The following is a 13,246-nucleotide window of genomic DNA, read 5'->3' as shown; positions in this document are numbered from 1 at the left end:
GCGGCCGAGCGCAGCAGCCCGCCGCGGCTCCGGCGCCCGCGTCCGCCCGCACTCCCGCGTTCAGCGTAACTGTTCTCACGCCCTCCGCAGGCCTCTACACTCCTGGCTTGCGGCCCCGGAGGGTCCCGGGCGGGCGGATCTCTAGGGCTCTGCTCCTGCGCTGCCCAGGGGCATGTAGCGTAGCCGGGGCGCACACTCTCCCGCACGCTCACCAAGACACACGCACGCACGCGCCCGCCGGCGGCTCCGAGTTTTCAGGTAAGCGTGGCTTGTCTAGGGCTGAGGGTCTTGGACCCGGGGAATAGGAGGCTGGAGGTCCTGCGCTGGGGGCGGGGGGCGAGACTGTCCCGCCTCCTGGCGCCGGAGGCCAGCGCGGCTCAGGCGCTGCGCCACTCCAGTTCGGGTCGGCTCCGGGCGGGGGCAGAGGGTGGGGGCTGCGTGCTGCCGCCGAGTTCTGCTGGGAAGCGCCCTCTCTCCGGGCTTCAACAGTGCCGGGTGGGCGCTGGGCGCCTCGGGCTGGGAGGCAAGGCAGGGTGCACACAGCTCCCCCCGCGCGGCGCTGCGGCTTCAGAGTAAACTTTGCGCCCCAGCCGAATTGGGAGGAGGGAGCCTCCGAACTGGGTTGCCGCCGGCGGAGCCAAGGACTCAAAACTCTCGCTCCAGTGTCTTGGCGGCGGTCTTCCCCGCCCCTCTCGCACCAGGCCCTGAGTCCGGCTCACGCGCACCCTCCTCTTTGCCCTCTGCCCCCAGCTTGAAGCGTCGGACATGCTGAAGCCCGGAGACCCCGGCGGCTCGGCATTCCTCAAAGTGGACCCAGCTTATCTGCAGCACTGGCAGCAACTCTTCCCGCACAGCGGCGGCGGCCCGCTCAAGGGCGGCGGTGCCGCGGGTCCCCTGGGCGCACCGCAGCCTCTCCAGCCGCCGCCCCCCCCGGAGCGCACTGAGCCCCAGCCGGACAGCCTGCGCCCGCGGCCCGCCTCGCTCTCCTCCGCCTCCTCCACCCCGGCTTCCTCCTCCACCTCGGCCTCCTCTGCCTCTTCCTGCGCCGCGGCGGCGGCTGCCGCCGCCGCCGCCGCCGCGCTGGCCGGTCTCTCGGCCCTGCCCGTGGCGCAGCTGCCAGTGTTCGCGCCTCTGGCTGCCGCCGCCGTCGCCGCGGAGCCGCTGCCCTCCAAGGACCTGTGCCTCGGCGCCGTCTCGGGCCCGGGGCCCTCCAAGTGCGGAGGCGGAGGCGGCGGCGGCAGCGGCGGCGGCGGCGGGGATGTCCGGGGCGCCCCGCGCTTCCGCTGCAGCGCAGAGGAGCTGGACTATTACCTGTACGGCCAGCAGCGCATGGAGATCATCCCGCTCAACCAGCACACCAGCGACCCCAACAACCGTACGTAGCAGCAGCCCGCGCGCTCTCTTTCGGGGCGCTGGCTCCGTCGAGCGCGGGCGCCGGTCCGGGAGGCAGGTCGAATGAGGGGGACACCGGCTTGTGGGCTTTCCAGGCCGCGGGCCCGCACCTCTCAGACCACTGTAACCAAAGTTTTATGGGTTAGAGAAGGAAGGAGAACGGTTGGGACGGCCGGGTGACACCTCTGAGTTACCTTTCCCCCCTCCTCCCATTCCCTGCTTCCCAGCTCCGAATCTTTAAGACCCGAGTTGCTCGCGGACCGGAGAGTACAGATCACAGCCCTCCCGCGGCGTACTGCGCCTCGCGCGGGGCGGGTACTAGCGGCGCGCGATGGGAGTGTCCGGGGACCGGCCTGGCCTGGCCTTAGAGGGGACAGGGCAGGGACTGTCAGCGGTCCTGGGGAGCGTGGATTCCAGAGCTAATTTCTCCTTCTCGTTATCTTACCTCTGGGGTTAACTTCGTCAGCCCATTTTCGGACCGCGGGGTTGTCGGGGGACCGGCCGGGAGCTGCTTGCTGGCCCGGCCTCGCTGGAGTAGGAGTTTTGGATGACACTGGGTCAGTCTCTCCCTGCAGGCAGGCATTATTCTTAGGTTTACTATTTATTTTAGAGAAGAAGGAAGAGAAAAAGAATGCCAGTTGCTTAGTGAGAAAACATTTCCGACTTCAGGGCAGGGTCGTTCCCTGCGGATCCCGCATTCTCCGTGCACCCTGGACCCTGCAAACGTTTCCAGTCCGTAGCCACACTTGTCGGCTTAACGTATTTTTTTAAATGAGGGTAACAGTAATTTAGTATAAGAAGCTTGCTCTTCTTTTCCCGAAATAAACGACAAAATGCCTAAACTAACATCAATTTTCTTCTAGCTTCCGTTCCTGTATTCACAATTTCAAACTCTTGATCCCAAGTGTAGTTCCATTTTCAGGTTTTGAACCAAAACTCTAAATGAAGATCAAGGATGAGTCATTTATTTTTCATATCCAATTCTTTTTGGTAATTTCAGAAGTTATACTATGTTTACACTTAATGTGTTGAGATAAATGCTAAGTATACTTCCAGAGACCCCAGGAGAGAACATTAAAGCAGGTCAAGAGTTAGGTTGAAAGCAATACGGGATTTGAAACAGCGCTCAGCTTCTTTCTTCGTCTCATTCCTTCATCTAGCTTCTGTATGAGGAAAGTTAATTGTAAATGTATATGATCATTCTGTTTTGAACAAGTTCCTTCTTGCAGAATGTCTACTAATCCGTGAGCTTCTTAATTCGTTGTAAAAGCAAAATAACTACAGGTTGTAGTTATTTAAAGGACTCCCAAATGTATTACTTTGATTAAAAACACTGAGCATGACCCTAGGGATTGAGGTGTATTAATCTTTTCATAATGGTTGGAGATAATCGTTCTAATGGAGATAATTATTATTAATAAAAAGAGTAGTTGTATTTACTTTTTTCCTTTCTAGAGTCTGAGGGTAAAGTATTTGGTTTAAAATGAGGGTTTCAACTCAGATTTGCCCTGCAGTTAAGAAAATTCCTATATTTCAGAGTTCCAGAAAATTTTATAAAACTATGTTGTCTTAATGGATTTCAAAAAATACATATCTCCTACTGAATTTCTTGATTGTTTTTTTCAAAGCAGTTCTTTAAAAATGTAAAATAAAAGATAAGAAATGCTTTCATAAAAGGTATTTCTTACCCCTAAGTGAAATGTAGTCACTGTGGACTGAGAGTGCTTCATCAAACTTGCAGTCTTTCTTCTGAATTAAATTAGTGCTGGAAAAGACACCAGCAGTGCACCCCAAAGCCCCGGCTGTGCGCTGAGCTCCATGTGCTGTTTACAGTGCAATCTTGAGGTTCAATACATTTTCACCAGAGAAAAACCTAGACTAATCAGAGAAAGAATTGGGACAGATTCCTAATTAATATGTGCCTATTGAACCAGTTTATTGTCTAGCTACCCTTTTTCGTGGCTGGAGGAAATGAATTATGATTTATTCAAATTATTCCTATTGTGTTAATCTTCTGCTATCTCTTTTGAGTCGACTGGACTGCTTCAGTGTGCAAAGTGCAGGGGCAAGGACAGGAGAGAAAGGAAGTCAGATTGTCTCATTAGAGTTACGCTTCACATTGCTGTCTAATTAAAGGGCAACTGAGAAAGAAAATAGAAAGCTGAGGTAGCTCTCCATGTAATGCTGGGAGACTAGGTCTGCCATGCTTCCAGGAACTTCTCTGGGCAAGAGTAGGCATTCATTTGAAACCATGAGATGTGTTTTACAAAGATGAAGTGAGAAGCGATTGAGTTTAATCTAACTAGGGGATCAGAACAACTCAGAAATGCAAGCAGTGCGAAACTCTTTTTTCCCTTGGCAGGGAAAGTTGATATATCACTTCAAAGATGGTGAATAACAGCTTCTCCCCATTCCCAGGTTGTATGTGGGTCGGGGGTGGGGTGAGAGGCGGGCAGAAGGGAAGCACCTATTAATTTATCAGGCACAGATCATCCTAGTTTTCCTTTTAGTCTATTGCCCTTTCCCTCTAAAAGAATTCTGTGAAGTGACCACTCAGCATTGCTTCGTTTTATTACTTTGTATTTAAAAACGTATTGAGTCATATTCTCTTTTTCTTACAAGGCAAAGAAAGGGGCCTCCGTACTTCTCCTTTTAGAAGAGTAACTTTTTGCCTGGGATCAGCAACCCAGTAACACCTGTGACTCAGTATCACCTTCACCTTGAAACTTTATTGCCACCTATGGCAAATGCCGTAGTGAAGGGTGTTGTAGCTCTCTGTCACACATAAAAAGATTTAAAACCAGCAGAAACTATACAAGCTGGCCCGGGTGAGCTCTTCCAGTATATATCTAACTAACTCCGTGTATGAAGTTATTCTATGATTGAAGTACACTTTCCACTGAGGCTCTCAATGCTTGCTTAGTTGCCTCTTTTTTCATCTCTAAAGTCAGGTGGAGCTTGTGTAATGCAAATGGAGGATGGGGACCTTTCTTCCTCCTGTATTACTGCCCTCATTTGCTGCCGGTTTGCCTGAAGCCATTGATTCCGTCAGGCTCCGTTGCGGTGGCCTCTTCTCGGGTTCCGGGAGCTGGTGCGTTGTTTGAGACCCTGTCAGTACGCTTGGAAGGTATTGAGCAGCGGCCAAGGGGAGCGCCGGACGTTTGTGTTTGTTCGGAGACAGCCGGCCGAGCCAGTTAGCTTTTCATCCCTCACCCCGTTTTTTGTTTTTTTGTTTTTTTTTTGGTTAAGACATTCCTCCCTCGTATCTGGGAGAGAGCAGGGGACTAATCCCGCCTGGGGTCTCTCTGCGGAGAATTGAGTCGGGGCAGTCCGCAACTTCCCCAGCTGGAGGTCTCTATCTCCTCCGTATTTCGGGGAGCCCTGCTGCGCAGGGAACAGCACCGGCTTGTGCGCAGGTGTTGGAGTTGGGCCCGAGGCCCCCCTGTTGGTAGTGCCATCCTTTCCAAGGGTTTGAGGAGAGATACTGGGGAGAGAAGGAAATCTGGGGTTTGTTTGGTTGAGAGGTCAGGGAAAGAGAGAAAAGGAGGGCGAGTGTTTACTGACCCTCCCAAATCTCTTCCCACCCAGTTGGAAAACGCAGGTCCTGTTTGGGAAGCTCCCGAGCCCAGTAACCCACCAGTGGGATTCTCCTGACGCCAAGGCACACTCGCTGCGCTACTCCCCGCTGTCAATGGCCAGCAAGCGACTTAGATTTCAGACCTGGTCTCCGGGGGGAGGGAGGCTCGGCGTCACTGTGTGGGCTCTTGTGTTGTTCTCTTTTTCTTTTTCTTTGCTCTCTTTTTGTGCGCACGCCCAGCCCCATCCCGTAACACACATAATTTAGCTATTTTACATCATTCGTTATCTAGCGCCCTGAAACTGAACATAGAGCCATATATTAGATTGAGGTTAGAAGAGGTGGTGACTGTTTATTTAAGGTGATAAAACGGTTCATCAGCAGTAATCTCCATCGATATGTGCCACCAGAAGATGAAGGATGAGGGGACAAGCCACAATTAATTGCCCTATAGTTTTGTAGGAGAGAGTGGAGCCAGCCCAGACCCGCTTCGATCTCCTCTCGCGCCTTCTATTCATCATCTCCGCAATGTATATGGCGGCCTCGCAGGGGCAGGGGCCGGCGAGGTTTATCTCGGCGCAATATTCTCTCACCCTCACACACTGGCGCTGCCATTTAATTTATTAATACAGTCATCAGGAGACAAATAAAACCCACATTTCCTCCCTCCCTCTTTCTCTCCCCCTTTTGTCTCTCCCTCTTGGTCCCAGGGCCAAGCCGGCAGCCAGGCCGAGCAGGGAAAGCCCAGCGCGTAGGGAAGCCTTAAACTCTTCTAGAGAGAGGCTCCCAGAAGGTTCCTGGGAGCTGGGCCGCCCCGCGGGGGCAAGAACACAATCGGTCCCCCTAGCGGGCCTGCCTCGCCTCTAGACCTGCTCCTAGACCCGCTCCTGGGAGCCTAGAAGACCCCTTCCCGCTGGCAGGAAATGGGCAAGGCCTTCAACATACAGCTTAAGTGCTGGGGGGCCTGGCGCCCACCCCGTGCACGGTCCACCGCCATCCCAGCCAGCCAGTGGCTTGGCGCGGGGAGGGCTAAGCAGGGAGTGCGGGCTGGAGGGGGACGTGGAACTCTAGTGCGAGAGACTCCCAGTCACAGCGCTCCGCCTGCCCTCGGCCCCGTCGGCCAGCGCCCTCGGCGACCCCAAGGCCCAGTGCCCCCGCCACGAAGCACGCGGAGCTGCCAGCAGGCGGCACTCCCGGGGCCGCGTCGCCGTCAGCGGGCGGCGATCGATGGGCGCCGGCCCCCACCCGGCTCGGCCTGTGGGACAGAGGGCCGCGACCTCGGCGGCGGTCGCAGAGAATTTATAGCCGGGCGGTTACCGCCGCCCAGGCGGGGAGACAGGCTTTTCAGCTGCTCCTCGGTTGCCTTCCCGGAGGATACGTGAGGGCAGGCGAAAGCGGCGGAGAGGCTTTGGGGAGCGAAGGCCCAGCGCGGCAGGCGCGTCCCGAGGGTCCCCGCTCCGCCTGCGCCCACGCGCTCCTGCCCACCTCTCCAGAAGGCGAAAGAGCCCTGAGACGTTTTATATTTAGCCTTTCCTGGAACGAGAAATGAGATGCCAGAGAACTCTGGCTTGCTTTGCCCCCTTTACCTTAAAATAGATCCATTTTCAATTACACAAGTCGCACGTGCCCTTGTAAAAACATTCGAACAATACAGAAGGATAAGGAGGGAAGAGTGAGAGTCTGGTCTTCACTCCACTTGGCCTGGCCTTCTGAAGCCAGTGGGTGAACTAGTCTATAACTTAATGATACCTCCTTCTCTTACTCAGAGACCCATAAACAAGAGTATTAACAGATCTATTCAAGAGAGAGAAGAGACCATGATCTCTTACATTCCCTAATGCTAAAATGGCATTTCAAAGTATCTTGCTTGGGGAATATAATATCTCTCACAGATATAGACAACATTTTATGAATAATAATTATGAAGTTGTGGAAAAAACTTACCCTGATTTTAAGAGAAAATAGGAACATTTACTTGCCTCTTCTTTATGAATACAAATAGATGTACTATGTATTGTTTGGCCTGGAATGCTGTATCATGTATATAAAACATACGTATTTTTTACGTGTAGTTTAGGCATCTAGCCCACTTTTTTCCTCAAATCTTTTCATGTAGGTGTTAGTGGCTTGCTGTCTAGAAAACACTCTGCTAGAATGTTTGTCCACTTGGGCCACATTTGTCAACCCCAGCTAATCAGTTACTTGTTTTAGTCGTCCTCAGGCTCCTTTGGGACTCCGAGACATAAGTCAGAAGCCACATGTTTTCAGTGGCAGAAGTTTTGTGTATTAAGAAACAGTAACGTTAGGATATAACATGTATTTTGACGTAGCCTTTCAGGTAGAGTATTTTGAAAGAGCATGAAATGGTTTATAAATGAAGAAAACCTATACTGGATGGACTAATGATGGTGGGTTGGCCTTGCCTACCCTGCAGGTGTTCTTCTACATATTGGGAGAGCCTCAGCTTGTCACGCTGCAGAATGCTGCTATTAAATATTTCAATACTTCATGGAGACAAATGAAATTTAATAAGTTGAAGAAGTACTTTAGAGGACTTCTTAGAGAAAGGACTAGCCATACTCTATCGTGCATAACAAATAACAGGAGTGTGCTTGTTGTCTGTGTGGGTGGTGGCTGGAGTTGGCACCTTTCCTCATTTTATTGCTGATGTAGTGGGTGTGACGTTACAGGTTGTGGAGATCTTGTAAGTTGACAGAATCTCTGGTATGGACTGTTAGGGAGGAAATACCAAATGCTCTTTCTTCTCACCCTTTGTTTCACTGAGCCAACCAGAAAGGGAAAGTCTGTTAACTCCCTGGGGTGATTTATTTTTATTTTTATGGGCATATTGCCTTTGCTTATTGTCATTTGTTTTAAGCTATTTTTGCTAAGGTGCTGAAAGCTCATTTCTGAAGTTAGGCACTGAAATTCAAAATTATGGACATCATCTACTTACTTTTCAAATCATCCTCTTACGTTAACCTCCCCAAACCCAAGAGTGTGGGAAAAAGAGAGAAATCTCTTTAGTTCAATCATGCTACAACAGTTTTGCAGCCCCTAAATAGTGACTTCAGTGAAATATTTCAGTTATATTGACTGAGTTATGAGTTTGGATATAAAATTCTCCTAGTTTTCATTAATCTTAGATCTCTAGGTTTGGAGGCTTTGGAGTCAGGCAGACCTGATTGTGAATCCTTCTCAGCCACTTTCTAGTTTCTGATCCTTGGTCAAGTTACATTGCTCATGAAGCCTCAGTTGCCTCATCTACAAAATGGAAATTGTGATATTTAGATAATATGGTGGTTGTTTGGTTGAAGGTAGGTGTCTGGCACATAGTAGGCACTTGGTAATTGTGAGTTTTTATTGTCTTTCCTTCTATCCCCCCTTTATCTTAGGGTTTTTGTTTTCACAATCAGAAGCTTGAGAGGGTGTGTGAAGTGTCTGCATTCTGGAGGAGTTGACTTACGGTGAGACTGCCTCCTTCCATCTAGCCCTAGGGTCAAAAGCAGAGCCTGGCACAGTTTTGACATTAGTTTGTCTTGCTGCAAGAGGGGTCCTTTGTGTGATGGAGGTCCAGGAGGCATGGCCACTTCACTACCTGCAGAAACAGGTTGCTACTTTTCACTTGAGAGGCCTGGGGACACCCTCAAGAAGCTGAGGTCAAAGGTCCCCTCATTCCCTGGGCTCTTTTGGGGGAAGTGGAGGAGTAGCTGCCGGAGGGGAAGGCGCCGTGGGCTGGAGCCCTTCTTCACTGAAATAGGATACTCACCTAGTCAACCTTCAGTTCGCGGTGAAGCGAATGGCAAAATGGTATCGCACATCATGGTGGGTTGCGATTAGGTGTTCCTCGAAGGTTCCTCAGTGACTCACTTTTCACAAGTTCTTTGGGCATTTCAATTGTTCAAGCACGGATAGGGCACACCCAGGGCGATCCACCAGGACTAGCTGTGACCAAGGCTGGGCGCAGGAGCCCAGAGGGGGACCCGCCGCCTAGCGCTGGCGCATCCGCTGGTGCCCAGCTCTTGCCATCTCCGCCAGTCGGGGCTCGCCCGATATCAGGCCCAGTGCCACAGGGCTCTGTTGCGCAGGGGCGCCGTGGCTCCCCAGGGAAGCTGGACCAGGGAGGCCGGTTTCGCCGGCGGGCGCCGAGGCCGCCTCCCAGAGGCCGGTCCGCCAGGCCAGGGCGCAGACACGGCGGCTCCGCCAGGCCCATTAATAACCCGGAGGGCGCTGCGATCCGACAGCATGGTCGCCGCAGGCCTGCTTCCCGCGGCTGCTTGACCTGTTCCTGCCCAGTTTGAGTCGAGGGACACTGGGGGTCCACGGCCGGCCGCCCCAGAGGGTGGGGGATCCCTCGCGCGCCGGCTGCTCTGAGGAACATAGGAGAGAGTAGGCTTTACTACAGCTCTCACTTAATTTATAACGCAGAATAATTGCATTTAGCCTCGGGCTCAACCGTCTGGGCAGGATTTGGGGCCCTCTCCATTGAACCTTTATCCTCATCATTAAAGACCCATTATCTTGATCGTTAAATTTGCTGTTGGTTTTTTGGGGGGCGTGCTTCCGGGAAGAGCTTGCACGCAAGCACAGGGCACCCCAAACCCGACAGAACAGCACCCCCTTTCCCTACCCGTCCCCACCTGGCCGGAGTGCCCGGAGCGGGCGCTTCCGGGGCGCTCGAGAGACCCTAGCGCCAGTGCGCCCTCTGTGGCCGGGGTCTAGAACTGGGGCTCCGCGGGGCCAAGGCCGGCTCCGCCCACTTACGTGGACGTTCTCGCGGGAGGGGAGCGTGGGTCGAGGAGTGGGGATGGCGTGCAGCGCCGGACCGGTCGCCCATCTGCTGTGGTGATTTTGAAAGTCTCTTCTATAACTGTAAAGAAAGGAAAACCAGACATACCCTGGCGACCAAGGTAGAATCTCTCCGAGATATCAGATTGGTCGAGAGACCGCCTTTTCTCTTGGTACAACGATAAATACACTTTGAAACACCACTGAGAGAGAGAACCCGAGGGAACAGGGGAGAGGGTCAGAGGGAGCTAGAGGCAGAAGGGAAGAGGGAGAGAAAGGGGCAGAGGCCGGGGAGAAAAGCCGAGAGCCATCGGTTCCTTGGAGACGACAACGCCGTCCGCGCCCAACTCGGGAGGCTTTTGGAGGCGCCCGGGGCCTCGACCCTGTGCCGGATGGATTTGGGTGCGACGAATTCCAAGGGAGCGCGTCGGGTCACCTCTCCCCCTGCTCCCAGTGGCCTCGGCGCCCTCTGGCGTCACTTCCCTCGCAGGTGGCTCACCCGGGCGGGGATGCTGTTGGCACGGGGTTTACCCGGGGTTAACCCTCTCCCTTTCCTCCCTCCCTCTCGCGTGTCTCCGGCAGGTTGCGACATGTGCGCAGACAACCGCAACGGCGAGTGCCCCATGCACGGGCCGCTGCACTCGCTGCGCCGGCTCGTGGGTACCAGCAGCGCCGCGGCCGCCGCGCCCCCTCCGGAGCTGCCCGAGTGGCTTCGGGACTTGCCACGGGAGGTGTGTCTGTGCACCAGCACCGTGCCCGGCCTGGCCTACGGCATCTGCGCGGCGCAGAGGATCCAGCAGGGCACCTGGATTGGGCCCTTCCAGGGCGTGCTCCTGCCGCCGGAGAAGGTTCAGGCCGGCGCCGTGAGGAACACGCAGCATCTCTGGGAGGTAAGTCGGCCGCCACCGAGAACCTTGCCACTCAGCTGGAGCTTTGGCCGCCAAAGAGCCTCCCTTGTTCCCCAGAGGGTAGTGGAGGCTCGATTTCTCTGGTCACGCAGACGCCTGGTATTTGCAGCACCTGCAGTGAAGAGGTGCAGAGCCAGGCCCAGCACTACAGCAACCCAGCCAGGAAGACAGGGCTTACAGGTTTCTGAAGATGGAATCACCATAACAAGCTTCCATTCTAGCTGTGATAGATTTGACTGTTGTCTCCCTTGATCTTGAGAAAAAGAGAAACACCTGAGAAGATAGAACCTGAGGAGAGGAGGCTGGGCATTGGGATGTGAGCTAGGTGAATTTTGTGTCCTATTTTAAGCTCTTCCAACATGTTGTTTTTGTTTTTGCCCACTGGGCAAGAAGGAACATAAGCATAAACAGGAGGAAGGAGAGTCAGGTTCATTTTCTCAGATAAAAACAATTTAGTAAACGCTGAATGTGAGAGACTGTAGCATGTTTCACAACTTTCAAAGTGCCCAAAGTAAAGCAAAATCATACTGTGAATCAGATACCACAAATTCTACTTCTCTGACAAAGTACAGTTATTCAGTCTTCAACAAGGTACTGTAGGAAAACTCTGGGCAGTTTGGTATAACCCAATTGATAGTACTTCAATGGTACAGTCTTACCTGATGCTATTACTTAAAAGTCAACAACGTATCTGAAAACTATTAATCTAAGATTTGCCTCAAATCTTCATGGTTGATTATTGAGGTCCATTCCGGAAGAGACAGACCCTTAATGTAGGTTTCCCCCACAACAATTTTAGATACTCCCACCATGGAGAGTTATTTATGAAAATAAAGTGCCAGAAGTCTTACTCTTAAGCAGTATGTACATCTGGCTGAGGCCAGGCAATATAATGGAGCGGGATTTGCCAGAAGACAAACTTTTTTAAATGCCAGGGGCCAAGTTGGCATGGACCTTAAGGCTCCATTAATGGCTCATTTCTGCAATAGCTTGCCCCCCACTCTTGGCTCAGTAGCCTGCAAGATGATCATTTTTCACTGCAAGTTGCCTTATAGTCACTAACTCATGCGATTCAATAATCCACTCAGATTTTGCTGAGCACCCACTCTGGCCAGCACTATAACTTGGTCTCCAGAACGCTTGTATGACTGTTGGCAGTGGGTACTAAGGCCTGTGTCTGCAGAGCTGCCTTTGATTAAAGGGGAGGAACTAAATCTATGAGCTCATAGCCAAGCAGCCCAAGATGACCACATGGTAGCCACTGGACTGTGTACCCTACAGTTATCCACTGGTGCACTGCACTGTGCCCAGGCTCCCAGGTTCCATTTCACGCCTAAACTATTGTGAAATTATTACTGGAAAACAATTATACATTTTTAATCTTTCAGAATAGAATTCTTGAATGAGGAAAAATGAGGCATATTTATGTTGCCAAATAGTTCCTTTTTTTTTTTTTTTTTAACAAATTTTACATAGGGAAATGGGGCAGGAGAAAATGGTCAATACATTGAGTCAAGTTAGACTTTAGAGCTTTTGGATAGGAAAAACTGACATGTGGGAAATAAAGCATCTGGTTTTGAAATATTTTCTAGTTGGTTTTTGTTTTTGACTAATTAGTTGTTACCTCCACTGTGGTTTCAAGTTTATAAAACAATTCCAGTCACTTTTCTTGTTCCAGTGGTATTATTAGGAACTCTATACCGTACAGTTAAAGATCTGCCAGTACTTTTCTGAGGAAATCGTAAAGCAATTGCTTAGTGGTACAGATTTGTTCTATCTGAAAATGTTAAAACTGAGCACTATTACATTGCCCTCTGATGCCTTGGGTTTAGTGCCTGTCTATTTTTAGAGTGCCAGGGGACAAAGCCACAAATACGAAAAAAATCCCATAGCTTATTGTGATTGTTGGTTTTTGTTTTCCTAAAAGGCTTTGAATGATTGGGATGTTGGCAGGAGACCAGTATATAGATAGAATATGATGATATATAGCAATACTGAAAACTATGGAGCCTTTTTTCTGCACCTTTACTGGTACTTGATGAAGTTAAAATTCTGTTGTAGCAAAGAGACTGGGGAATTTAATTAGTTTGTTGTTGTTGATGATACTTCGGTGGATATAAAGTGAGTTTTACCTGTTGTTTAGGGTATGTGAGTTGAGTGTGTTGGGGGGGTGGTACATAGACTTGGTTCTGTGTTACAAAAAAAGACTTGCTGAGTTTATGCTTGAATGATCTACTTCGAAAAAGGACATAATCTGTTTATTTTTATCATCTGTAAGAATAGTTACAATAACATGCATTTAGGGGAATTGAAGGGATATTAAAACTGAAGCCATGTAATATGTATCAGACTCCTGGGAGATCATATAAATGTGACCGACCAGGGTCAGGTAACTTAGTGCCAATGTCCATGTGTAAGATAAAATACTTATAGGTTTCAGAGTTTTACTAGTATAATTATTTTTAAGATATGAAGTGTAAGTTTATTTTTAATTTTTAAGCATTATAATTTATTATTTTTATAAAATGTGACCATTTGAATTGTTATATTTATAACAGAAAATTCTAAATGTGGGATTGTT

General features: G+C 50.8%; 1 protein-coding gene across 1 annotated transcript in view; it reads left to right on the top strand.

Annotated features, from left to right (window-relative positions):
- Nucleotides 1-765: 765 nt before the first annotated feature.
- Nucleotides 766-13,246, top strand: part of PRDM6 (PR/SET domain 6) — a gene marked incomplete at both ends in the record, with an annotated part of 98,922 nt that continues 86,441 nt past the window's right edge. Inside the window, 2 exons of the mRNA XM_082835658.1 lie at nt 766-1,375; nt 10,340-10,647. Coding sequence (XP_082691784.1) covers nt 766-1,375; nt 10,340-10,647 — 918 coding nt within the window. The remainder of the gene's footprint in view (nt 1,376-10,339; nt 10,648-13,246) is intronic.

The sequence above is a fragment of the Leucopleurus acutus genome (assembly GCF_964270905.1).
Source record: "Leucopleurus acutus genome assembly, chromosome: 3".
NCBI classification, from domain to species: Eukaryota; Metazoa; Chordata; class Mammalia; order Artiodactyla; family Delphinidae; genus Leucopleurus; species Leucopleurus acutus.
This window is presented reverse-complemented; position numbering and strand designations above follow the sequence as displayed.